The sequence below is a fragment of the Lepidochelys olivacea genome (genome assembly GCF_965140295.1).
Source record: "Lepidochelys olivacea isolate rLepOli2 genome assembly, chromosome: 18".
Lineage (NCBI taxonomy): Eukaryota > Metazoa > Chordata > Testudines > Cheloniidae > Lepidochelys > Lepidochelys olivacea.
This window is the reverse complement of record NC_140428.1, coordinates 23,974,217-24,001,735: the sequence shown is the minus strand read 5'-3', so window position 1 is coordinate 24,001,735 and position 27,519 is coordinate 23,974,217. Positions and strand designations below refer to the sequence as shown.

At 45.9% G+C, this 27,519-nt stretch overlaps 1 protein-coding gene across 6 annotated transcripts in view; it reads right to left on the bottom strand.

Moving 5' to 3' along the window:
• Positions 1 to 27,519, bottom strand: part of MIB2 (MIB E3 ubiquitin protein ligase 2) — a 110,314-nt gene that overhangs the window by 67,207 nt on the left and 15,588 nt on the right. For 4 of the 6 annotated variants that reach the window (XR_014714464.1, XM_084651812.1, XM_084651815.1 and 1 more), the window contains exons 2-3: positions 6,463 to 6,781; positions 2,311 to 2,482 (exon numbers count right to left, since the gene is read on the bottom strand). Coding sequence is in view for 5 of the 6 variants with exons in the window: in XM_084651812.1 (XP_084507938.1) it covers positions 2,311 to 2,482; positions 6,463 to 6,709 (419 nt within the window). In the remaining variant the exon portion in view is untranslated. Of the gene's footprint in view, positions 1 to 2,310; positions 2,483 to 6,462; positions 6,782 to 22,412; positions 22,433 to 27,519 lie in introns of those variants that run through there. The other 2 variants (XM_084651814.1, XM_084651816.1) reach the window with 2 other exon arrangements.

Genomic DNA, 27,519 nt, shown 5'->3' with positions numbered 1-27,519 from the left:
GTGGAGAGAGAACGCATTGCAGGAATCCCAAAGCTCATTTCACAATGTTATCTGGTTGGATTGTCATATTAATGCAACCGTGAGAAATGTTCTAATCTTAATGGATAGCACAAGCCGCAAGGCTCAGAGAGACCGTCTTCTTTGACAGAATATCAAATGATTTGCATCATTTTGCTAGAACTCTGAACAGTGTCCATGCTGATTCAATTCCATAAACAGAACTTCCATTAACTCCAATGGGAGTCACTCCCACGCAAGGGAAGGGGGTACAGTAAGTCATCTATGTGTTGATTGCGTAACATACCAGGAGGCCTTAATCTTTAAAAAAAACACCCAATATAATAAAATGTTTGCACTGACATGAAGGAGAAAAGATTTTGCAAATGTGTCTTTCAAGGGAGGGAGGAGAGGGTACCTGGCTCACCAGGGCAAATACTCATCCAAAAAGGATTATGGGATTCAGCTACAGGTCAGACTGCTAGCACCCCACCTGCTATCCTACTGCCAGCCTCGGGGTCTTGTGCCCCTCAAAGCTTTGCAGTCAGAGAGGAAGAATGGCCTAATCGTTAGGGCACTAGTTGATAATCTGGGTTCACGTCCTTGCTCCACCTCAGGCTTTCCTTGACACCACAGGTAAGTCGCATCATCACTCAGCTCCCCATCTGTATAATGGGGACACCAGCCCTGCCCTGTAGGACTGTTGCGAGAATAACTATGTTGAAGTTTGTGAGGAACTCTGATACTAGTGTAAATGAAGGCCATGGAAAGGCCTTCGGTGGCACTGATGCACTAGGGATTTACTATTTCTATTATCGTAACGCCTACAGAAGGACATCCCCTGCACTCTTCCTCTCTACAGCTCACCCATGATCAGGCCCTCTGCATTCCTTTGACATTACTTCCCTCACTAAACAAACACGATTCACACACCAGAGGCCAGATTCTCTCTCCATTGCCCTGCCACCTGTGTAACCATTTACATCACTGTGAAGTCTGGGTGAAAGCCTATCAACTCAGAATAGTAATGATTTACTCCAATTTAGCACTGGTGTAGACAGACCTACCAGGTAGAGTCTGGGACAAACTGGCAGGATCCAAGTACACTCAGAATTATACCTCAAACTCCAGGCTTAGCTACTGCAAGCTCAGTGGACTCATCCCAAGTGCTGGGTGGCTCATGGACCACAAGACAGGGAAGAGGAGAGGTTGAAGTTTGGAGAGAAAACTGAGAGGTGGTGAAGGACTGTTGTGAATGACTGCTTTTCCTCCCACCCCGAATCCCAAAAGCAACAGTTTTTATAAACACTGTGTGCCGCATTATAGACAATCAGGAACTGCATTCCACTATATAAGTGAAGAGAATTTGCATAGACAATGAGATCTAGTGGTTAGAAAGAAGGGGTGTTGTGGAGAGAGGGGAGAAGGAGACAAGAGAGCCAGGACTCCGGCATTCTTCTCCCTAATCTGGCAGTCTGTACCCATACATCCATGGGCAAGTCATCCAAGGCTCTGCAAACATTAAGACTCAAAACATCCTCTGTACAGCAATAGGTCAGTATTAAAATCCCCTTTTCACAGCTGGATAGTAGAGATTCAGAGAGGCTAAGTGACACTTCCAAGGTGGCACACAGAAACTGTGACAGAGCTGGGAGTCTGTTCCCCATGACAGCATACACCCAGCAGTTGGGCCTTGCATTGTCTGCCTGTTACAAGTTACAGCAACAGTCGTGGACATCAATGAGAACAGCCTGGTATACCTTTGGATGCTTGATAAATAACATAATTGTGAACATTTCTCCAGAAACACTAGACGTCTCTGTAAATGCTAAAAAGATGGCTCCAGCACACAGTACAGAGTTAATCCAGGGGCCCTTTGCTGTTAAAGAGGCAGTACAGAGTGTGGGCCTGATTCTGGAACTCTTGCAGGCAACGGAACTACCCATAGACATTCAGCGGTTAGACAAGAGTACAGTGCAAGATCCCGAATAGCAGAGCTGGTTGAAAGTTTACATATTTCAAGTTTGTTTTGGTCTAAAAAGTCAAGCAAATTTTTGGCAGAAACACTGAACATTTAACATGACTTTTTCATGAAAATTCTGGTTTGTTTTTTTTCCAAAATCCAGAAATGTTTCAATAAATTACATGCATTTTAAAACTAACAAAAACTTTTCTTTTCCCCAACCAATCCTACTGACAAGAATACAGGCGCAAGCCTCACACTCTTCCACAAAGCTCCCCAAACAGCTCCCTGGGACTTTCACAACTCAACATGGTTAACTTTCATCATCTGGCGAGCAGCCAAGGACTTACGGTCGTGAGTGGGCAGTCTCATAGCGCTCAAAGGCGTGTGAGGTGTCGTGCTTGTTGTTCATGTAACACTGCGTACACAAGTCATAATCAAAGCACACCTTGCACTTCCACCGCATGCCTCTGATCCCGTGCTTCTTGCAACAATCGCAGATGATGTTGGGATGGCGCACACCTAAAAAACCCAAATACACACACAACCCATCAGAGGCTGAATGCACTGGACAGAGCTCAGATGGCATTACTTAGAGCCGCAGTTCTCAAACTGTGGGTTGCGACCCAAAAGCGCGTCGTGACCCTGTTTGAGTGGGGTTGTCAGGGCTGGCATTAGACTTGCTGGGGCCTGAGGCTGAAGCCAGAAGTCCAAGCTGCACCGCCCAGGGCTGAAGCCGAAGCCTGAAGGCTTCAGACCTGGGCAATGGGGCTCAGGTTACAGCCTCCACCCGCCCAGGGCTGAAGCCCTCAAACTTTGGCTTCGTCCTCCCCAAGGGGGCGGGGTTCGGGCTTCGGCTCCCCTGCCCAGGGTGGAAGGGCTCGGTCTTCAGCCCTCCTTCCCGGGGTCGTGTAGTAATTGTTGTTGTCAGAAGGGGGTCAGAGTACAATGAAGTTTGAGAACCCCTGACTTAGAGGGTACTCCGAGTGCTGTACTGTTGTGAACCACTTTCAGCAGGTTCCTGTACAAGAGGATCTGAAGTTCCCATTTCACCTTCCTACCCACACCCTGCACAGAGAATAAGTTGGACTGTTTATTGTTTTATTGTTAGGAAATGTTACACCGGCAGAGTCCACTCACAAAAGGTGATCGGCTTGACACACTAGTCCTGCAGCTCTATTTGTTTTTACTCCTGCCAAAGCCTTTAAACACTGCTTTTATATATCTATGGTACTTCTATGCCCCACTCCAAAAGTATCTGAGCACTTCAGTTTTCCATGCATTCATCCGCACTCCTGAAAACTTTACTATACTATTCTAGCGCAGAAGTCCTCTTCTGGCTCCATCTATAGGAAGCCCAAGGGGATGTCTTGTTAGCCTCAGACAATTTGCTATCAGTCGCGAGACAAGGGCAGGCAGGCTTTAGGATCCTGGTACCCCAGGAAAAGAATCCTTTGGTTCCCTCCCTCTGCCTTTCATCTGAGGCACGACAGCAGGTCTCCATCTCTTCCTTTTCCCAGGTCGCCTCCATCTTTCTCCTCGGTCTTCCCTCCTCTCCCCACTAGCAGTCATGACTGACTCCTGGCCAGCTGGCTTCACAAGCCACCCCTCAAGGCTGGAGGAAGAAGTAGAAAGCTTTTCTGCGGCAGTGCTTAAGCAGCATGGTGCCCCCCAGCCTTGAAAACTGGGCTGGGATTTCCAGACACGCCCAGGAGAGTTAAGCACTCTGATCCCACTGACACTCAATGGGTTTGGGGAATCTCACCTTTTGGCAAACCTTAGCCATCAATGCCCTAGGTGGCTGCCTACCCAGCTCATGCTTAGAGCTGCTCCTAAGAAGAGCAGCAACAAAATAAAGCGGCCCGTTCTTCCTGCTTCCTCCACGTCGGCTTGCCTGACCGAACCTAGCCACGCCTCGCCAGCCTCTGCAGGAGGAGGATTAGGCTAACGGCTCAGCCTGGCGCAGAAAGGGTTTCAGATCAGAGCGCTCCCCACGAAAATACATGATCTTTCCCTCAGCCACTGGCAACCCAGCACTCATGCCCCAGCTCAAGCACCACTCCAGTGAGATTGCTTGGGAAGCTTTCCTATGGAACGGTTCTCGCTTTTCAGCCCTTCTGATGTTGAACATGTGTCTCAGAGAATTTGAAACATAACTAAGCAGCAGCAGTGCACACAGTACTGGGGAGCTTGTTCTGCATTCATGGGGGGGGTTACTTTGAAAATGAAGTTTTAATAACGGTTTAAGATGCAAAGTCTCAACAAGAAAAGGGGCCTCGGAAGCTCAGTGAGCATCTGTATGGGAGCACCTCCCATTTACTCTGGATTAGCGGTTAATGGCTGCTTTCAGTGCCTTTTTCATGCTCTTGCGACAGAAGAATAAAGCAAATGAACTCAAATGCTTCATTAAAATGATGTTACATGGGAGCAACTTTTGATTTTCTTCAGAGCAGTTTTTTCTGCTCACCAATGAAAATCTTTATTAAATACATCAATTGCTTTATCAAAATGTATTTTCCTTTATTCTCCGATCACAGATGCACACAAAACCCAGGAGTAATTCATTAAAACAGGAATTCTCCATCTCCAGACACCAGTCTCCTCTCAGATTTCTTTAAGAACAATTTAAAATCAGGGACCCAAAGCAGTCACAAGTGGATCCCTCCCTTACATCCTTCTGATCACTGGCCCAAGAATACTGGAAATCGTTTACATGACCCAGCAACATTGGTAAAACTATGCCAAAATGTTCACTTCTGGCTGCTTAGAGTGAGTCTTCTAAACAGGAGAGGCTTGATTTTCATAGCTCCCGAGGGATCTGGCATTACACAGCAACTATGAAAATCAGGGGCATTTTTATTTTGGTGCCTACATACCTCAGGCATCCATATCTGAAAAGTTGTTCCCACAATCCTTTGCAATAGTTTCCTACATATGTTCAGCATCTCTCTAACTGCTTGCATTAGAGATCAGGGGTTCAACTTCTCTGCTCAGCTCTCCTGGTGCAAGTCCGGAGCAACTCTTAACTTTGAGTAAAACATTCTGGATTTACATTGCAGGCAGAATTTGACCCAAATAGTTTATATTACATCTGAAAGCAGCCTTGAGTCTCTGCTTCCCAATAGTATAAAGCATTGGTTTCTGGCTTCAGGGTTCTCAGGACAATAGCTGCTAAAAGTCGCATCAAAATTCAACTGCAAAGTAGAATAAATCAGAGAAATTTTAGGCTGATACCTGGCATTCAAATGATATAAAGCATCCACATCTGGCCCCAGAAACTTACAAGGTATCTATCAAACCATGTAATGGTAGCTCAGATCTAACAGTAAGTTTTGTAGGCATTTTGCCAGTCCTAGACTTTGGGCTAGTGCAATTTTCAAGCTGTTGGAGTCAAACACGAAGGTGATGGAAATTAAACTGCTTTTCTTAAGAGTTGGTTCTGAGCTGCAAAGTTTGAGTCTGTCAGCAAGGATAGCTTTAGCATGATTTCAACAGTACCCACAGAAAGCAAAAACGAGGGTGCAAAGACAATGGATTTTTTTTTTTTTTATACTTCATGGATAGGTACCCACAGGTTCATATTAATGATATTTATGAGGGCAAAGACCACTGGTACTGCAGCTCCTTGTGTAAGGTCACAATAACCGGAGCTGGGCCCAGCCCAATGGGACAGGAGCCACTGCTGCCGGGTGAGTGTGGGGCAGGATCACTCTCCAGCTCCCCTCCACACCAGGCCAGGATTAGTGCGGCGAGGAGGTGAAGGGGGATGACGCTGACCTATGGATTTTAGGCTGCCCCCCATGAATTTACAACAGAGTTTAGTACAGTGCACCCGCTGAATCCAGAAGCTACATCTGGCCTGGGGTCAGACCTTTCCCAAAGTTCTAGGGCTGCTTGGACCTGGGGTTTGGCTTCAGACCAGCCTCTGCTTTTTAAGTAGCTGAGGTTTATCTTTTCCCCACCACCCCTTAAAAAAAGATATTGTTGTTTAGGTGAAAGCGCTGGGCAGTTGTGCTCTGTCATTCTAAATGTGAGAATATTTAAAGGCGTGAAAAGACAATGAGCCAAGAGCAGTGGACAGAATGTTTGACGAAGACCCAGGTGACTTGTTGGGCATGTATGGCTACTAACGTGGCAGCCTAGTTCACATGCTGTCTCTGATGATATTTAACCTCCCGTGATACTGGTACCTTGCCCAGCACTCTGAAAATGGAAAGTGCTAACACTAACGAATACACGCAGAGAAGTATTATCTTCCTTTTACAAATGAATCAGACACATATTTAGTGATTCCCCCCCTCCCGTGTCACAGAATTTGTATGCCAGAATTCCTGGCTACCAATCTACACCCATACCAAGTCTCCCTAGCAGCTCCAAGACCTGGAGATGGAGAGGATGGCTGTCATTTGAGCCAGACATTGTGTATGCTAAAACAGAAAGCTTTACTGAAATACATGGCTGCACCTCTTGTCAATGTCCAACTAATATTTCACTGGCCTTACCTATTTGTGCATTATCGTACAGGAGAAGGTCATAGGCTCCTTGGAATCCAGTCCGATAATTGGTTCTGGTCCCTTGATCCCACTGGACCACCACAGTCCTATCCGGTGTTGTTGGGCTGCCTTGCCGGCCAATCTCAACCACAGTCCCAACGTTCCCTTCGCCATTGTCCTGATTGCCCCATTTCCAGTCAATTCCGCGGACCACCCGCATCCCGACCTGCATGCTTGCATATGGGTCCAAGTCCATCACGCTGTACAGCGGCCCTCACTGGCAGGGAATCTCAAAGGCAAGACGGAGGGAGCCGTGTGCCCAGCACACCTAGTAAGAAAGCACACAGTTAAGATACATTGTACAGCAAGGCACAAGACTTTCACAGCAAGGTGCGCGTGTAAATCATTTTGGCTAAACAAACTAGGCCTACAAGGGCTCACTGAATTAATGTTTTTCTAGATTCTGCATTTTCTGCTCAAGTCAGTCAAACCCAACAGGTCATCTTTGGTCAACTCAGATTCCCCCTGCCTCTCCCCCGCCTGCACCAAAATGATTGAGCGCTGCTTTGGGTAGCAAGGTGTTATACTACAGAAGAACATCCTGGAACTTCAAATAAAATTCTCTCCCTTGCAGACAGGGTGTGAAATCATGGTTCCATCGAAGCAAATGGAAAAATCTCCCAGACATCAATGGGTCCAGGATTTCACCCAAGCTGACAACAATTTCAGCATTTAAATTGGTATGAATCTTAGCTCTTTCCTCAGGCCCTCAAACAAAACTACATCTACTCACGTAGTGCTCTGTTATGAACATCTGTCCCATCCATAATGTTCCCCCGGTGTGAGAAGCTGGAGGAAATGAAAGGAAGGAAAAAGCCTTCTCTTCCCCACCAACTAGGGTCCTGTTACCAATGCTGGTTCCCACCACACTGTTAGACCAGCCACAGTGGTTTCATCACATGGATGTGTGCAGACACTTCTGTTTGAGGAACTCTGCTCCCTACCACTATGGCCTCAGCCTGAGGTTAAACCAAAAAGACATTTGAAACAGCCAAATTTCACCTGCTTTCACAGAACACTGCCTCCTTCCCCACCTCTCCTGAAAACTGGGCCCACAACAGTGTCCACGAGCCCAGTTTAGAGTGTATAATAAAACCCAGAAATTCAAAGGAGTTCCTTCTTTGGGAGCATGTTGCACAGCTCTGATCACTACAGGGTTATGAACAAAGCCAACTCCAATTTGTGCTTCGCTCCTCCGTTCCACACACCATGATCTGGTATAGCGTCTGTGCAGCAGCTTGTGTTTCGTTAGAGGAGCTGCAGGATCATTTTAATCTTTCGTTATCGCACTGGTGTCCCAGATCTGGTTGGCATCGTAACCAACTTGCAGCCAGCTAAGATTTTATGGTTATAGGTATGCTGCATGCCAGGGCAAACTTAGAACTTCCTGCTTTTCATCATGAACGGAGCACAGATCATCTTCCTACAAACGTACAGGCCCCCGCCAAGGTCCAACATTTTTAGTGCTGTGGGTCGGAAGCTCATCATAGGGCACCGCCGCAATCTACCTACTGAAATAGGCGCTCTACAAAATGGTGTCCCCTGCACAGCGTGACCGCACACACACACCGTATATGCAAGGTCACACTGCATGGAGGATTCCTTTTTGTAGAACAGGTCTGCTGGAGAGAGGAGGGGAAGGGATGTATTTGGGGGTTGGAAGGAGTTGGTCCAGTGGGACCACCAAGTTGGACCACCAAGCTTCCTTTAGTTGCTATCAGTATAGGTCTCATGACACACAGTTCAGCAGTCCTGATTCCAACACTAGAGGGCCGCAGTGCCCATACACTACCCAGTTCATTTCCGTATTATAGAGGTTTCACCAAAAGGTGTTCAAACTATTTATCTTCACTATGGTTACAAACTAATAAAGGCCTTTCAAAATCTTTCCTCCACTCCTCCATTGGTCGAGAATTCAGTCATTCAAGCATTTACATTTAGGTCATCTTCAGAAGACCGGAAAGCAAACTGTAGTTTTCTAGACTATGGAAACACTAAAGGAGACTGTAGCAAAAGTTTCTGGGAAATAACAGTGTGTCAGAACACTGCAAAAATATATTGAGAAGGAACCCTAGAACGCACTGCAAGGATTCATGTGGCTTTCATTCCTACTTATCTATAAGATCAATCCCAAACAAAAAGAGCACAGGGAAGAGTTATAGCCTGTTACAGGGAGGTGTGTCAATAGCCACAGCAAGCGTTAAACAGTTCAATTCACAGGGCTCAACTCTCAACACAATCAGCAAGTCATGATCAAACGAGAAACCAGGCACAGAAGCATCATCCCCACTGGTAACATTTTAAAGAGGGAATGTGCACATGAACTGTACTGCTTTCACACATTAAATCGGAGTCCCTGCCTTGGTTAACAGGTCTAAGATTAGACCCGCACCCCTATAAATAGTTTTCATTTTAAAATATGGTGGGGGGGGGGTTTGAAGACAACCCAAAGCCTTAGCCTTTGAAAAGCCACACTCAGCAACATTTAAAAAGTAAGCTTCGTCTTTGATGGATGAGCCATCAGCAAGTCAGGGCAGCCTGGAGGGAAAGTATGTCACAGCTAGGGCTGGCTACTTGTCATGGCAGAAAAGAATGCTGAGGTCACAATTTATTTAAAAAAAAAAAATGCAGCAAGTTAAGGGAGGGAGGTCATGCGGTCTGGAGCCAAGTTATTTTCAGGCTGCCACAAAGGTCATCAATTAGTTTCAACTGCCATGGTTGTTTTTGCAAGGATACCAGTCCATTGGGAGCAGAACTGAGATTAAAGAAACCCATTTCATGCAGGTCGAATAACTATCAGATGGTAACAACCTCCTGCCGCTACTGATGCTGGCTAGATTTGAACTGGTGATCCAGAGGTGAAGGAATCTCCAGCCTACCCCCAAATCCCTAAATCAATCTAGTTCCTGCCTATTCCTGGTCTCCCCCAGCCATTCAGTACCGCAGCACTCATTCCCTCCCAAATACTGCGTTAATATTATTCACTGATCTTTTGCACATACAGGAACCATGAAGACAGGTTTCAGAGTAGCAGCTGTGTTAGTCTGTATCCAATCTTGCATCCGATGAAGTGAGCTGTAGCTCACGAAAGCTTATGCTCAAATAAATTTGTTAGTCTCTAAGGTGCCACAAGTCCTCCTTTCCTTTTTGAGGATCCACGAAGCCTCTGATTTTCTTTAAGACATTCACTGTGTTTCTCCAGTAAGACAGATTTGTCCTGGGCTGGAGATGGATGAAAATTAGAAATAAATAATATTCACCCAGAGAGAGAGAGAGAAAGATGTTGCTGGGATTTTAAATTTTAACAGCAACTTATTAACACTAACATGGCTATTTTGGTTTCCAACTAGAGGACAATGAGGGATTATAGTTTGCAATTACATCCCTGTCCCATTCACTAACTTCAAACTTTAGTCAGTTCAGTAGATTGCTTAAGCAATAACCTTTCTTCTGAAACAAGAGTAAAAATCCTGCTCTTAAAAGGGGATTACATTTGTCAGTCTTGGTTAAATGATTAGTGAATAGTCTTTCATCAGAAAAGTCAGGGAAGCCCTCCCCCCCACCCCATTTCTGTGATTTGAAGAAATACTTTTATTTAAAATATAGGGTAAAGTTTTCAAAAAGGACCTCAATGACTTAAGAGCTAAGTCCCATAGAAAGTCAATGAAACAGACTTCCAAGTGCTTAAGTCTCCTTTTCAAAAGTGACGTAAGAGTTGTCATTGAGGTGAAAATTGTATTCTTTGGCTTTTAGCTTAATGGGTTTTTTTTAATCCTAATAGGTCATTCAGTCTCTTCCTAAAGATCTTTGTATTTCTGAATGAAGTACTAAAGAGAGCTAAATTCTGCTTTAAGATGCCGTTGAAACAGCTCCCATTCGGCCCTAAATGTTCATAAATGACATTTGCCATGAATTGTCACTTGAAACTAAGCCCTTTTAGAGGCAGGTGGTTAGAGATACGCTGCAGAATGATGGGGCCAGAATAAAAACGGCTGCAAGGATAGGAAATGTTTTTGCATTGCAATTTATGTGAACTAAAAATAGAGATTAAAATGGATTCTGTATTATTTCTGATATTAAAGAGGAATTCCCGCGATGAGCAACATGTTACAATACTGCATATCACACAAACATTCATCCATTTGACCATCGTGTTCCTTGTAATTTCTGCTAGTTAGTATTTATTGCAGGTGATACTTAGTCCAGACTAAACGCAAGATAAAGTCTTTGGCACCAGCCTCAAGATGAACACACCCACTTCTTCTGGTCTATCTTCTCAAGATAGTCTATCCACCTTCTGCTCTCACGCCGTAGCCCAGCCTGGGCTCCTTTGAGTCTCTCTCCAGCAAGCAGAGACTCTACAGGGCTTCCTACCTGCAGTCCACCTCCTATCCAGCTGGCTTTTGTCCTATCTCCACCCCAGAAGCCTGATATAGCCCCATGACCTGCCTTTATTCATTTTCTCCACCTTGGGAGGCGAGCTAAGTATGTCACAGCTGAGGCTGGACCCATCTCCCCATGACAGCCCTCCATCTAGATGTCCAATCCTGCAAGGTGCTGAGCATCTTCCGGTGATTCCAGTGGGAAGTGAGGGCGCTTTCCATCTTGTGGAATCGTGCCCCAAACCTGACAGCAAAAGTGCAGCACCAGACTTCAAAGGCAACACACTCTGCCGCTGCTATAGCCACCCCTCAGCGTTCAAGTTTCTTTTTCTTTTTTTGTCCTACATGGTGGAAGTTTAAAGATGTGGTGGGAATAAAGAGTCATATACTAAGCCAGACAAACAAACCGAGGATCTTAACTGCATTTCAGGATTCTCTGCATACTGTTCTTAGCACTAGATCAAAATGTTTCTTGCTCATTTCTTTCACAAATGTCTGAGGAAGGTTCATGTGTCAAATATGAAAACAAACCACTTCTGAAACTTCTAGGCTGAACCTAAAGGGCCACTGTCGATTATGCTCAGAGAAGAGGGAACTGCCATGACCCAGCAATACAGACTCATCCCCGAGCATCTGCATTCCCTGTCTGGCCCTCCCCCACAGAGATTACCAACCTACCTGTTGATATAGCTCTGTCCTGGCCTCTCTCCAATGTCAACATCATCTCCAGTATTTTGTCAATAAAAGTCTGGTAAGGAAATATCCAGATCCTCCCACTCACAGGGCTATGAGATGAGGCAACATCAGTGTTCATTCACATACACTCTAGCTGCCCGCTGGTTTCATACACTTGCACGGAGATGGTTTATTAGTGCTTTGCTGCTCTACAGCGCTTTCAAAGCCTGGATCTCGATGGGCTTTACAAACATTCATGAATTAAGCCCCTGGGGAGCTAGCTCACTATTATCATCATCCCCTTCCCATACTACAGATGGAAAACCAAAGGAGAGAAATGACTTGTCCATAATTACATACTGAATCAGGTGCAGAACTGAGTGTGGACGAGGTAACTACTAGATCACACTCCATCCCATGCAGTGATTTACTGCTGGATTTTTAAAACATTTCTTCGCTCTGTACTGTCTGTCTGTTGGTTCTGGTCAGCCACTCAAGATTATTTCATAATTAGGTAGGAAACAAACTGCTAACTCATTTAGTATGAACACACCATACCAGCATTAAATTACAAGCTATTTGTTATTTACAAGAGGGGCCCCACTGGCCAGGGCACATCTTAATTTCAGTTTAGAGTTCAACCTTTGGGAGGAGGAAGTGTTTTCTCCCCTTCCCTAAACATGGTGCACAAACAGTTCAAAGAGCATGTTCTTTGCAGCCATTTTGCATCCCAAAGCAGGTCACAATCGGTGAACATACTCAGCACTCACTTCCCCTACCACAGCTAAGCAGCCACCTCTGGATCTCAGCCACTCTTTTGTTTTGTAACCTAGCGGGCCAGGAGGGCAATGCAAACATGTTTCCTCATGTACATCACTGAGCCTCTCTCTCATATTTGCTTTGATCGGGGAGAAAAGGGAAGGTAGAGGAGGCCTTAGTTCTTCTTGCTTCCTTGTGTTTAAGACAACATAAGAACATGCGTGCATGGCCAGGACAGGGAAGCTGTATATAAAGATAATTTGAGATTAAGTTTTAATTTTTGCAAAACTCCCTTCTCAGAGACAAGTTTTGATGATTCAGTGATTTAACACACACACACAGATGTATCCTGCACAAGTTTTGATTTTGCCGCCCAGCCATTGAACTGTGAAGGAACTCTGCTAAAGAAACACCTGGACTCTTCAGCGTGCAATGCTATTAGCAGGAAGATTTGTAATAATCATCGCTGCATGAACTGTGAAATCAAACCAGCTTTGGAAATTCTGAAGTGAGAGGATTTGGTTTAAGAATTAAAATAGATAGGATACAAATCTCATTCCATCTCTATACACTGACCAAGTCCATAACCCATCAACTATCCCAGCATTAATGTCCAAACTCGCCCCTCATTGAGGTTTGAGACTTACCAGTAACTGAAAAATAGGAACCGTCTAAGCTTCTTCCCTCAGATTGGCCATTTCTAGAGTTTCACTCCAAGACCTTCTCCAGCCAGAGACATCCCACACCCTTTAGACACTGGTTGGAGACAGTTAAACCCACAGACCTGCATAGCTCAGCAGTAATGACACCAAATCATAATGCAGGGTTTCAGCCCCTGAATGGAGGGTGACACAGCATTAGAGCCATGCCTGACAACAAGAAGGGAGGGAGAGCACCACTTCATGGAGGGCCCTTATAGGTCATCTAGGCCATTCGCTCCTCCTAAGAGACATTTCTGGATTTGTTCCCTCTGATATAGTTTACTAAGATCCCAAAAGCATGGTCCGGCTAGAAGCCTGGGACATGTCAGACAGGATCAGAGCCTAGTAGCTAGATATATTTATAGCATCCATCCATCTTGTGGCTTAGAAGTTTGCAGATGGAAGAGACTGCTAAATCATGGACTCTTACAGTTCCACTTGACAGAGTTTAAACGTCTGGCTACCTAATCTAACACACAGCTTAATCCAGACCTCTATTACTAGCCTTTACAATGAAATCTGAACTGGAGGAGGCTTAGGGGGGGAAAAAAAAAAATCTACGGCTGTCAAGCGATTAATCACAATTAATCACACTGCTAAACAATAATAGAATACATTTATTTACATTTTTTGGATGTTTTCTACATTTTCAAATATATTGAATTACAACACAGAATACGATGTGTACAGTGCTCACTTTATATTATTTTTTATTACAAATATTTGCACTGTAAAAATGATTAACAAAAGAAATAAATATCTTGCAATGCCAGCTACAACAGTGCCATGCGAACCCCTGTCCTCACTTTCAGGTGACCCTGTAATTAAGAAGTGGGCAGCATTGTCTCCTGTAAGTGTAAACAAACTTGTTTCGCTTAACAATTGGCTGAACAAGAAGTAGGACTGATTCGACTTGTAGGCTCTAAAGTTTGACATCGTTTTATTTTTGAATGCAGGGTTTTTTGTACATAATTCTAAATTTGTAAGTTCAACTTTCATGATAAAGAGATTGCACTACAGTACTTGTATGAGGTAAGCTGACAAATACTATTTCTTTTGTTGATCATTTTTACAGTGCAAATATTCGTAATAAAAAATAATATAAAATGAGCACTGTATACTTTGTATCCTGTGCTGAAATCGATATATTTGAAAATGTAGAAAACATCCAAAAATATTTAACCAATTTCAATTGCTATTTTATTGTAGAACAGTGCGATTAATTGCAATTACATTTTTTTTTAATCAACAGCCCTAAAAATAACTTATTCTCAGCTGCCTGGCTCTGGTGGGAGACAGACTTTTGGGTGGGGGCGGGAATAGCCGCTTCCCCTTCAGAGCATGGACAAATGAGATGCACAATCCACCATCCGCATTAGCAGCAGCCTCTCAACTCCAGTGCTGCAAGGGAGGAGATGGAGACCACCCAAGAGAATTCAGGTGATGGCTCCATGGCTTTTCAGTTGTCTTTGACATGGGGGTGGCAGGGTTCCCAGGCCTGCCAAAAAAATCCATATTGCTGTCCTGCTTGCTAATCACCACTGCAATTCCCCATGTTACCAAACACACAGTACCAGCAGAACAAACACCTTGGGGCTCTCTGGACTACTGACAGCTGCTGTAGGCATCTATATGCCAGAGTATGAGTCCTCCTCTCCCTCCACCCCCTGACTCCCATCCTTTAGATCAAATCCTTTGCAAACCAAAAACAGAGCCTTCTGCTTTTTCCATCAAGTTACATAAATTGTCTGCACACTGTCCTAATTATAACTGCCCCAACACCAGACTATTTCAAAAACATGTTTAATGATCCAGTCGCTGCTCTGTTTAAACATGCAGCACTAATTCAGCGAACATCTGGCACAATCGTAAAAACAGAAGTGAGGTTTGAAAAAAAATAAATTAAACAGGAAACATACAAACAAGCAGCTCAAGTGGCTGCAGCATCACTTCATGGTTTCAGACACACTACAGCCTTTCCATCATGTTCTCATTTTACCTGTCCCATTCCACTTGATTTGTTTGTATAACCAATTTTTCCCCGATATCACACACGCTCTTTAGACACAAACACGCATCACAGCCGCTTGGCAAGTCCTGTGGAATGATCTCCCCTCTTCTGGCCAATAGGCTCTAAGGCCAGCAGGGACCACTACGGCCATCGAATCGGATCTCCTGCAAAACACAGGCTGTAGAACTGCCCCGAAATAATTCCTGGAAGCAAAGGCCTCGATCCTGTGATGAGCACCATACGGGTGCTCACAAAGAACTCACTGCAGGGTGGGGATACACAGCAGCAGGGAAGGAGACATATCGGTTCACATGGAACCGACTGTCCATCGTGTTTCAATGGGTTTGTCCACACTGGGGGAAAAAAAAAAAAGATCCGAGGCAGCGAGCCTCAGAGCCCAGGTCGACTGACTCGGGCTCCTGGGGCTTATGCCAAGGGGCTAAAAATACCTGGGTAGACGTCCAGGCTCAGGCTGAAACCCAAGAAGAGGGGGAGGTGCTCAGAGCCGAAGCTTCAGCCCGCTCCTGAACATCTACACTGCTATTTTTAGCCTATGTGCCTGAGCCAGCGGACCCGGGGTCTGAGACTTGCTGTTGTGGGGTTTGTGTTTCCACTGTACATATACCCCAACCTTTACAAAGCCCCACAAAATACCATTCCAGCCTCCCTCTCATCTCTTAGGTCTCTCTCTCTCTCTCACACACACACCCTCCTCCGTCACCCTGTTAAGTCTCCTTTCCCCATTTCCATCCGTCTCTCCCCCGACTCCAGATGCTATCACCTACCCATCGAACACCTTCCCATCTGTTTGCCATGCCCTCACCTTTCCTGCATTCAAGACCCTTCTACACACTTCTGCAAGGCCCAAACTAGATTCACACGAGAGAGTAAGGCCTTGACGGATGAGTATCTCCACACTAAGGAACAGTGGCCTTTGCGAGGACAACCCTTGCAGCCAGAGGCCCACACCATCCATCACAGCAAGCCACATGCAGGAGAGGATGCATTCTAATTACAGACTGCAGGCAGTGCAACTTTCACGACCTATCAGCCATGACTTGCTCCCACGCTGATCCCCAGAGAGGCGATTTAGGGGTGGTTTATTATTCCTCTCCCGGCTCCCCCCAGAAAAGTATGACATGTGCTCGTCTTATTAACCCAGCAGGAATGCAAACCCAAGAGGAAAGGAAATGCTGGCAGTATGGCAGCCCCCGGCGCTCCAGAATGCCCTTTGCATGATTGGTCAAATGGATGGTGAGCTGTGAAAGAAACCATGAAAAAACATTTTTATGCAGGCAAAATTAAAGGAACAAAAATGTCTCCATTTACAGATCCACTCGAATGCTTTCAAATCCTTCTCATTCAGAAAAACAATGGCTGGCAAACCAGCTACAGAGCCCGAGCAGCAGGGGAAAAAAATTGAATCATCAGGCCTTTAAACACAACATCATCATCAGTGTTGTCATTGGTTCCTGCATGTGCAATGTCATCAGTGTGCACAGCTGGAAAAATTATATATATTTATTTTACAAGGCTCCTCTCTCATTTAGATTAAATCTTAATTACAGCCCAGCTGTTGCATTTAAAGTGACAGCTGCCTTTACCAAGCAAATTGAAAGCCTCTTTTCTGCACAGAAACAGGCAATTCCAAATCCACCCCATCAATAAATAAATAAAGCAGGGCTGGATTTTGTTGTGTTGTTGCTTCCATTCTGACAGACCCTGGCTATGAAATCAGCCTGGCAGATTGAATAGGTTAAGCTGGTTTTTATTCAGTGCAGTGACCCTCGCACCCCAGGCTTTAAAACAGATGGGCAGGACATGCAAGCTAGCCAGAACATTTCCAATGCACAGTTACAGTTGCATAAAAACCCTGACATCTTCTGTTGAATGCACCGCTCTGGGGTAAGATTTCAGAGGGGCAGACAGGAAATTAAGTGCATAACTCCCATGATCTCCTCTTGATGTCAAACCAGGGGATATTTGGAACTGCCGCCAAAGAGAGGTGATGGCAATGTTTTTTGAGCTTGATTAAGTTGGAAGACTGGAAAAACAATGCAGCACCTTGGCTTTTGTGCTTCAACCAACAGCTTCACAAAGCCCCTGTGTACATTTTTAAAGGCTCTTCACACTAGTAAGGCGGGGGGCAGAGGGGAGGAATCATTTATGGCTGGGGGATCACTGATATTAGCAACAAAGCAAGCCAGGTATTGCTTTTATTGGAGTGTGTCCATTAAGAGGACCCCTGCATTCCAGAGCCATGTCACTTGGAGTTGCCTATTTCACTTATCTAGGGGAGCCAGCTTGGGATTGATTCTGGGAGAGACAATTTTGAATGTGCTTGGAAAGAAAAAGCTGATTATTGGCAGACAATAGCCACCCCTTACACTGGTCTGTGTTGTTACTATCTCCCTATGCTGCAGCTCAGCTGATGTTAGCAGGAGTGCCAGTGTGGACCAGCTACGCATGTTCCAGCCACCCTGCTGTCTAGGGTGGGCCCAGTGAATGGTCTAAGTGTCTACTCCGGATAGCAGATAATACTGGTGTAGATGCAGCCCATTCATGGCCTTTGAATCAGAAAGTCACAAACCGGTCCAAACCCGGATATGGATTCCTTACATAGGCACTAGGGTAGGTTGCCAAAGGCACAAGTGGCAGTTAGGTTCTCCCATGGGCTTTCAATGGGAGTTAAGACCTAACTGCTATTTGTGTTTTTGAAAATCTGCCCCAGCAGCATCCTTTCATGCTAGTGCATCTCCTGGCTCCCCCGATCCCACGGCAGCGGTCTTTAGTCCCTGAAGAAGAGCTCTGCGTAGCTCAAGAGCTTGTCTCACTCACCAACGGAAGTTGGTCCAATAAAAGAGATTACCTCAGCCACCTTGTCTCTCTAATATCCCGGGACCAAACACAGCTACAACACCACTGCACTTGGCCCCTAAGACATTCTACAAGTAAGCAGTACAGGATACCAAGGTGCCGATGTTGACAAGAAACTACGAACACAACATCCCTTTGCAAATGCTGGATGCAGGGCCAGTTCCAGCCAGGCCGGGCACCTCTCTACCACGGGAAAAACTGAAAGGCAAGTGTGATGTCTAGTGTTCATGGAGTGGAGCAGGAGCTACTTGGTACCCTGTGTGGCACGGTGGTGTTTAAAAATAACATCCAACAATGACAGTAGAATTAGCGAGGCCTAAGAATAAACTCCTCCCCTGGCCATGTACCACCTTCAATGTCCACTGAGGAACAGAATACAACATTTTGGGCAAATAAAAATGGTTAGATTTCTGTTCAGTCTTCGCAGGGTAACAACAGAACTTCTAATAACCTTGTCTCCTCTTATGCTGTTTTCCAGTTCTCGCTCTTTTGGGGACGGGGGCAAAGCGAAATGAGCATATGCAATCATATTTCCATCCAACAATTTATAATGCAGCACTCATATTTCTATTGTGGCACCCTATGGACTTGAGGCATAACTGGACCATCACATATATAAATGTAGGTGGACATTCCAGGGAAGATCAGATTTATTTTTAAGTCTTCTTCAGTGGAAAAAAATGATACGTCAAATGACCAGAACAGAGAAGCATGGCCTGAAAACACAATTATTGGCAAGGAACTCCCACTGATTCACTGCATGAATTTGGCCAACTCACTCAAGCCCTCTGCCTCAACTTGCCACTCTGTAAAATGGGGGTACCGAGTACTTCCCTCCTTACAAAGGGCAGAGAAAGGATCCCCTTTTATAACACTGCTTTAGAGTGGCACTATTAATAGACCACCTGTTGGTCTCTATTTCTTGGGCAGCAGGAGAAAACTCTATCCCCTTAGTATCCGAGCACTTTCCACCTAAAAATCATTAACAGCGATGTCCCTGTTGGGCTTGACAGGATCTCTGGAACTTCGCATAGTCAAAACTCTATGGCTGTGGGGTTAATTTTTTTTAAAAAAAATTCTAGAAAGGAAAAAAAATCAATCAATTTGTGGTGGTAGGGGATTTAGAAACAGAGAGGGGCATCTCAGTGTTGAGCGTACCATTCTATGCCATTCTTATGGTGGAAAGGCTTTTTTGAAGTAGAAGGTTTTGTAGCATTTCCTAAACATGATCAGTTTGTGGATTCGCCTGCTCTCCCCTTGTTCCAGATCACAGTTCCGTAAATGGGCTCCTCCTGCATTGTTTTGAGCCAAACTACTTCCCTAGGGGCCCACAATCAGCTATTCTGATGGAGAAAGCTAGAGGAGGAGAGCAAGCTAGGGGACCTAAGTGTGGCTAATATGGAGTTTCCCTCACAGCTTCCCCTGGGCAAAGTCTTGCTGTCACACCTGAGTAGGTTAAGGCATGGCATACAAGAGGGAGAGGAATCTGTGACTGACAAAGTGTGAGAGAGGCCTGGAATTAGAGCAGTATGTGGCCCAAGGAAGTGTGGAGAATTGTGTCCCCCTCATTGCAAGGAGCTGAATGCTACTCGTCCGCCCCCAAGGCCTAGAGTGAGCTATGCAGCCAGGGCTCCAGAGGGTTTGGTCTTTAAAGGGAACTAATTATTGCTTTTAAAGTAATCACACCAGGTTGCCTCTGAAACCCCCAAAAGGAAAAAGTTACTGTGATTTGAGGACACTCCCTTGCTACCTAAACAGCGGAGCAAGCTAGCCAGTGGCTACTCAAGCCACAGGTGGATTGACACCCCCTATGTGCTGTGAAAGGTGCATGGAAGGGTGGGCTCATAGCCGAGCACCGGCCTCACTTCAGCAGGGCCTGGGTTACGTCACTCTGCACCCTGAGCGCAGCTGATACATCGTTTTCTCTGTGCATCCAGAGACCCCTTCCCCCTTCGCAGCATTCCGCCCTGCATTATGGTTTCGCGACAGGCCTTACTTGCACCGTGGCCATTGGGACGCCCACACCTGCATAGGGGCACTTTGTGAAAGAGACTCCGCCACCCCACCGCTCGGCTGGTCATCGCTGGTGTTAGAGCAGACCTCGCTTTATGAGTCGGTACTGGCCATCGCACGGCAGAGCTGCCAGAGGTCTGTGTTGATACCAGAGGGACCTGAAGGGACGCTGAGCTAGTTAGTCCTCTTAAGCTATAAGGAATCCAAACAGCCACTGTAATGAATACAGATCTGAAAGTCAACTACCACCAGACCATTTTACTGCCCCGCCACACCCGTACCAAGCCTCAGTCTGGCCTCACAGTCTCCAGCCCCTGTGAATAAGGCTCATAAGAAGAGACAAAAGGGTCCAGCCCAACCTTCTCCACAGCTCTGCTCTGACAATCTGAGGTTCCAATAGACCAGTCCGTAGCAAAAGTCATTTTCCAGGCTGTTTCGTATTCCATTGTACGCTTGTGATGCTAATGAAGTTATCTGTGTGGCAGCGACCTTCATGCAGTCCCTTGACTGCTGACCCAGAAGGCTGCCTTTCTGCCGTGTGCCTTTCACGCGCACGCAAGCGGGTACCGAGCATGTTGCCTTCTCACCTAATCTGTGGGAGAGCTGTACGTGCTCAGCACAGTAAGACAAGGACGAGAATCAAAACATTCTTTGTTTCCACCCAGATGACTAGAGCAGTTACAACATACACCGTCTGACAAGTCAGCAGCAGTCGGGATCCTGAGTTTTACTGGAGACGAAGTGGGAGTACTCCTCTCCTAACGCACGGCTCATTAAAACAAAGAGCCCCCCCCTTCCCTCCCCCCCCCCAAGATGTTTGAGTCATATAGTTCTGGGGAACAAGGGGCAGGGATGCCAGGAAGACCAAGGGAAAAGTGCCACCTTCCATTGCCACAAGCCTGGGGCTTAAAATAACTTACTGAGAGACAGAACAGGATCCATGAATCCTGACCCTAAAAGAGCTTCATGTAAATCAAGAGCATCCAGATTATGCTCCAGAGCTTCACACTACTGTGGTGCAGAAGCGAGAGCTACCAATCCCGTTTTAAAGAGGTAAGAAAATACTTCGGCTAACGGAATAGGGAAACACTGCCCGCTCGCTCGGCGCACACAACTCCTCGGTCAAGCTAGCCTTAGAAAGCCAGCCTGCGATGTTGCAACTACACGGCTGTTTGCTCACCTCTGCAGGCACCTTCCAACATCCTACGGCACTGGAAACAAAACAAGCTGTACTAAGCAGGCAGGCTTTCTGGGCTAACTTGCTGGCGCTCAAGTTACTTCTGCGCTGTGGAGAGGGGCAAGGGGAGGAGCCAGGAAGGACCAGCTGGGGCAGTTTTAGCATAGCAACCAACAGCGTTTTTAAAAGCAATGCTGTATTTTCCAGATGAGGTTGTCTCCTCAGACTAAGTTTGCTTGTCCTTGGGGTATATTACCTGCCTTAAAGATGCCCACTTGAAGGGATCAGTTGTGTAATAAATGCAGAGTCCACTTCCCCCGACCCCAATAAGCCAAGCAATGCTACAAACTTGCACTTCTCCCCCCAGTCCTCACTCTCCTTCCCCCAGCTCACACGGGTTAGCTGAAATGAAACTTTACGATTACTAGGACATACTAGGCCAAGCACTTGGGGGGTTTCTGTTTGTTGCTAAACTGTAGAAAGGGGGGGAAAAAATCTGCATTTCCCGTTAATGTTTTTAAAAAGTCCCAAACCTTCTATCTTTAATACACAAAAGACTTTTGAAAATAAAAAATCCACTCTCTCAAAAGTCAGCCTGATTTGCTGTCCCTGTCCTTCTCTCCAGCCCCCAGAAAGACTTTTATTTCTGTAATTGGTCAATGAACCAGCCTGTAACTATGCAGGATCCATCTCTATGGAGACCTGCAGTGTCTAACATTTACCCAGCAGGTCAGAGTGCCCACTCTTCATTTTCACTCTACTTAGAGGTAGTGGGGTGGGTGTGAAGAAGATGGAAAGAAATAGAGGCTGAGAAACCCTTTCCAAAAACTGGTTACAACTGCCTGGTCTTTCAAACGTAGAGCGTGTAATGGGGTGGGGGCAAGGCTCGCGGGGACTGACAGCGGTCAGTGGAGCTACGCTGGTGCCCATCAGACTGAGGCCAGAGTTATCTGAGCCACAAGTTTCAAGTGCCAACACTTCCCCACTCTAAAGTTACGGAGTTAGAACCGACCTGAATCCTAGAGGGAGAATCGGCAGGAGGGTCCCTAGAAGTCAATGCAGAACTGAGGCAAGCATTCGACAAATAACCCTGCGAAGACGCTCGGTCCCAGCCTCTGTTTAAAATGGGTGCCACGGCAACTGCCAAACACGTGCACCTGACGCACCGAGGCGCATTTCTTACGAACAACCCTGCGGCTGGAGGACAGGGGCGTCATCATCAGACCCTCCCAAGCTATTCAAACAGACAGTCTGCCTCGGCACAGACAGCACCGAACGCAACTCAGCTTGGGAAAAGCCGTTACCTGTTAGCAGCAAAGCAGGTGCATCTCCGCAGACGTGCCCGAGTACAGACAGTTTCTCTGGAGCACAGCAGAGCAGACCAAAGGTCTGCCAGGAAGATCCAAAAGCTTCCTTGCCACCCAGTAATGCGAGTCCGAACAGGCAGCTGGGAGGTTAAGATTCATGCTACATCCTTCCACTCCCCCTCCAAGATGTATTCCCACCCCCTCAAAGGCTACAGCTGGCATATCTAAACAGGCAGCTATTAAAATAGATCTGCCCTCTCAAGAGCTGCCACAGGAGAAACTGACGGTATCTGGAGAGTCCAGGCTGGGGGGTAGGGGTGGGAAGGCATGAAAAGGGGTTTGTATTCCCAGAAAGATTCAACATTAAGTCTCCATGTTTGACTCAACAGGGAGAGGGTAAACTAAGCACGGAAGATCCCAGGTTCTTCTGTTTGCTGCTATTTTAGCACCCTGGAAGCCTGCAGTCTGCCTCCTCTTTGTACCAGCAGAGTCAAGAAGCTGAATGGTGTGGAGGTGGGGAGGAAGTGGGAGAAAGGTTCCCACAGAGAGAAACAGCTGCTGCAGTTTTGTTTCAGTTCTCAGAATGGCACTGTTCTGGGCACACGCTGGTGCTGAATTGGAAACCAGCAGCACCCCCAGCCCCACACGTCAGTACAAAACAGCCCCTTCCCTGTCTCCCAGAACAGAGAAACTGGCCCACTTTGTTAAATGAAACCAGGTGGCAAGCTTCCCCAAACGGTCCAGGAATGCAGGAGACTTGAGATCGGTCCAGCCTCCCCACGGCTGGAGCAGCAAACTCCTTTGGGGTTTCTCCTTACACAAATTTGCTGCCTGAGCTGCTTAGCCTGGAGATCGGGTGTGGTGGGAAGAAAAATCCAAGCTGTGATTGCAGAGAAATCCCTGCTCTTCATTTACCCTCAACGGGGCTTAAAATACAGCACAAAGCCTCCCTCTTCTCTGGCTGTCATCTGGCACAGCCCCCGAGAGCTGTGACTTGCACTTAAAGGGACAGTTCTTACTAGCCCAGACTGCAGGCACATGCCACCCATTTGCCATTGTCTTCGCTAGGTACGGCACTCAGCCAGCCAAGTGCAAGGCATCAGATTAGGGACCAAATCCTCTTGGGTATGCTCACACAGTATTATTGACATCACCCAACGGCATGCTAGAAACTCCACTGGGGCATAATGGCAGACAGGGCTCAGGAGCCTTGGGTTCTACTCCTATGTCTGCCACTGACTTGCTAGACAACCAGAACAAGTCACTTAACTCTTCTGTGCCTCAGTTTCTCTGCATAATGAGGTTAATGATCCTCCCCCACCTTTGTGAAGTGCTTCTAAATCTATGGGTGAAGAGCACTAAGTGTCCAATATTATTCTAGGAACACAAAATAAGATCCCTGCCACAAAGAGCTTACAACCTAAAGAGATGATGTAGAAACAAAAGGTTGGGGGAACAGGATGCAGCAAGCAGCAGAGTGACAGAGCAGGGAACTTTAGCACACATCTTCCTAGCACTGGTTTTTGCTCAGAGGTTTGCTTGGGTTTTATTTATTTTTTTAGGAATTTTCTAACCATTTTGTTCACATATCATTGCAAAGCGGGTAAAAATTATTATTCAATTTTATTACAGAAGTGCCTTGAGGCCCCACACTGGAACTGCACCCCCATTTCACTAGGTCCCATACAAATATAGCAAGAGAGTCACCTCCACTATATAAACATGGAAACTGAGGCCCGTAGCGTTTACACAATTGCCTGAGCTCACAAAGCAAATCAGTGGCAGAACTGGGATGTAAATCCCGATCTTACCACTGTCAGTCCTGTACCAGACTGTGCTCCCTCCCAGTTACACATTAGGAAGGTAGAAGGGTGGCAGTCACAGAATTCAAGCCAATGCGGCTGTGATGCTTTCATTGATGAGGAGCAGAAAGCTTTGCAAGGATTTTGAGAATGAAGTGTGAATAAGGGCCCTATTTTTTAAAAATAAAAAAAATAAAAAAAAATCAATATTTGGAAGTAGCTGTAATCTCATTCACTGAATGCAGATATCCAAAGGGATCAGTGAAATGGACAAGGATCCCTTGGGATCAGAGATAAATGCTTAACAGGCAGAACAGAGAGGTGGTTACTCAAGCTGTGATTTTAGTAGCAGATAAGAAAAGAGGATTTGTGCTTCACATTGGTCCTCAGCATCTCTCTGTTCATGCAGCACCATCACATAAACACTACCCAAGCCTTGTGGTCAGAGACGCTGACATAAAATGACTGCAGGCCAATTAGCTCCCTCAAAACAAATGCCACTCGCTTTGTCCTTTCCTGTTCCTGCTGTAGGTCAGGCAAATTCACAAGTGGGTTAGTAATTTTCAGTACACAAACATGCAGCACTGCGAACTAGGAATACAGCACAGGGCTGCTCAGACTTACAGGCCTGGGGCACAATTCTGCTCTCCCATCAGTCAGCGTAAATTCAGAGCAACTTAACTCCAATGCCTTCCGTGGGGTTACTCTTGATTCACACCAGTGCCAGCGATGTCTGAATCAAGGTCCACTCCTCTAGGAACTGCAGTAGAGCAGCAAGGTGCCAAACCACTAACTATTACAGCATGTTTACTTGCGAAGGGGAGGACAAAGGGCTAGTGCTGAGCCTGGTGGTGTCCCATTGACTTCAGCTGGATTCTGTCCAGGAACAAGGACACAATAGTGGTTCCCAATCACTGGCACAGCTGCAAATACAGGCATCTCAGGCATTTAGGATCAGTTCCTTGAGTTTCCCTGCCACTTCCTCATCGATAAGGCTCACATGGATCCCACTCACCTTTAAATATATTTAATCTTTGCCAAAAAACCCAAAATTTTAAATGCTACCTTCTGTTTGTTTTGGGGGCTCAGCATCTCTAAAAAAAAATTTATAAAAACCACACACACAGCTCATTAAACGGATAATAGAATCGTTATGGTGAAGTGACACCCATTGGCCTACTACCTAGTTCTCCTGCTGTGGGTGCAAGCAGAAGCCTGAGTTCCTTCCGTCTGACAGCTATCTTCCACTCATTACATCTGATTTCTTTAAGGGCTTTCTCTGCAGCTGTGTGGGTGGCCTCCAGAAGTCATGCTGCTAAGAGCCCATGCTGACCCTTCAGTGTGCTACTCGCTACTTTCTAGTTATCCACTTTGGACAGTTGACAGGGTTTATCCCTCTTTTGACAAGCAGAGTCTACCCAGCCCTGCAATGTAGCACTAGCCTTGTCATGGGACTTTAAAAGAATGGCTCTACATTTTCATACCAGTGGGTCATGAGAGCTTCAGAGCTGCCCATCTCTTCAAGCATGTCCAAACTGGGGCCAGAGTTTTCTTTAAACTAGAGTGGGTCTAAAACCTTTAGGTCACCAGCTCGATTCCAGCTCATGACCCAGTGAACAAACACAGAATCGTCAACCCTGCAGTATTTAAAAAAAAATTCATTAAAAAAACCATAACTAGTTGGGTCCCCTCAGAATTGACACTTTTGAAAAATAATACACTTTGGGCTCTTTTTTGACCCTTTAGGGGACATTCAGGTCACATTTTCAAACCCTTCTCCACAAACATGAGGCTAAAACCTTCTGCATCTGAATCTTTCCCATGCTGTCAAACGTTGCTATGGGCATGAACAAGGCTCCGCCCTTCCTGTCTACCATCAGCCGCTCTTTGCACAACCTGTATGTCATTAAGTCCCATCAGCTTTTCCCTTTCTGAGTAGTACTCGATGGAGAGATTCTTTTGGTTGGCTCCTTTTGGCGTTCCTCCTGCTACCCGATGGCAAACGTGCCATGGAAGATGATCTGGTTTCATTTTTAAACCCAGATATTTCCATTTTATTTTCTGGACAACTTTACAGATAGGGAGTTGAACTCTGATGAATCTCAGCATTTGTTATAAATCGCTTCCATTTGATACCTTGTACCTTCCTGAAGCACTTGCTTCAGAAGGTGATGAGATGTAAATTGGTACCTTTGGGGGATTTCCAGCTTTCATATCCATACGTTAAAGGTGGAAATAACACTTGAGTTGAAGATTTGTAGTTTGGTCTTTAAGTTGTAGATTTTTGATGACCAAATCTTGTGTAAATTGGTAAATGCAGCTGCTGCCTTGCCGATTTGTGACATTATTGATGGGATGAAAAAGCAGGGCACCCTTCTTCCAGGTTGGGGGTTGAATAGGGCAACCATCTAGCCTCAATAAGACAAGCTGTAGAAACAAAAGCTAGCCATTCCTGCAGATCACTAGGGGGGAAAAAACAAAAAACCCAACAAAACTTATAGAAGATGAAAGCTAAAATTCTCACATAATTGCTTGACAGCAGGAGCTGGTGCTTGATGAAAAACCAGTCATCACGAGATTGATGCTGAAATCATGCAACTAACAACACTGTAAGCATTCGCACTGCAACTGGAACTAATTAGCGCTCTTGTTGGCAGTTTCAGCAGAGATCTACTGACTGGACAGGGTGTGGAGTCTGAAATCCTTTCTTCCAGGGAATGGGGAATTTCATACCATCTTATATTTGTCCCAAGGATGTCACCAAGGCTAGCAAAATGGCACCTTTCCCCCAATGCTAAACCTCACAGAGGCCATGAGAGTTGCACTCTGTGTGCTAAGTCCCTACATGGCACTTTAAAATGAGGAAGATGGCACTTTAAAATGAGGAGGGACACCAGCCTTGGGAGGCCTCTAAAATAGATCCTCAAGCTCCAATAAAGGACTGAAGCACACATCAATGATGGAGAGGAATTGGATTCCTATGCTACTGTGGCGCCCTCGTCAGAAATGCTGCTCCACAGCCCAGTTACATTTGGGTTGAGGTGAGACACGAAAAAACAGAGACAGAGGGAAGGAAATGATGCAACTTCACCTCCTGAAGAAACATCTCTGCAGGGCAGGAAGGAGGGAAGCAGTGGGGTCTAGCCGACAGAGTGGGAAGCAGGAGTCATGGGTTCTATTTCTGGTGAATGAGGGAGCAAGCATGTGTGCACGCAGTCCAGGGGGTGAGCCAGAGACAATATTTTCCCTATTCTCATGAAGTTCTTTGTTAGAAGAAGATGTCTCTTCTGCAATTCTTTAGC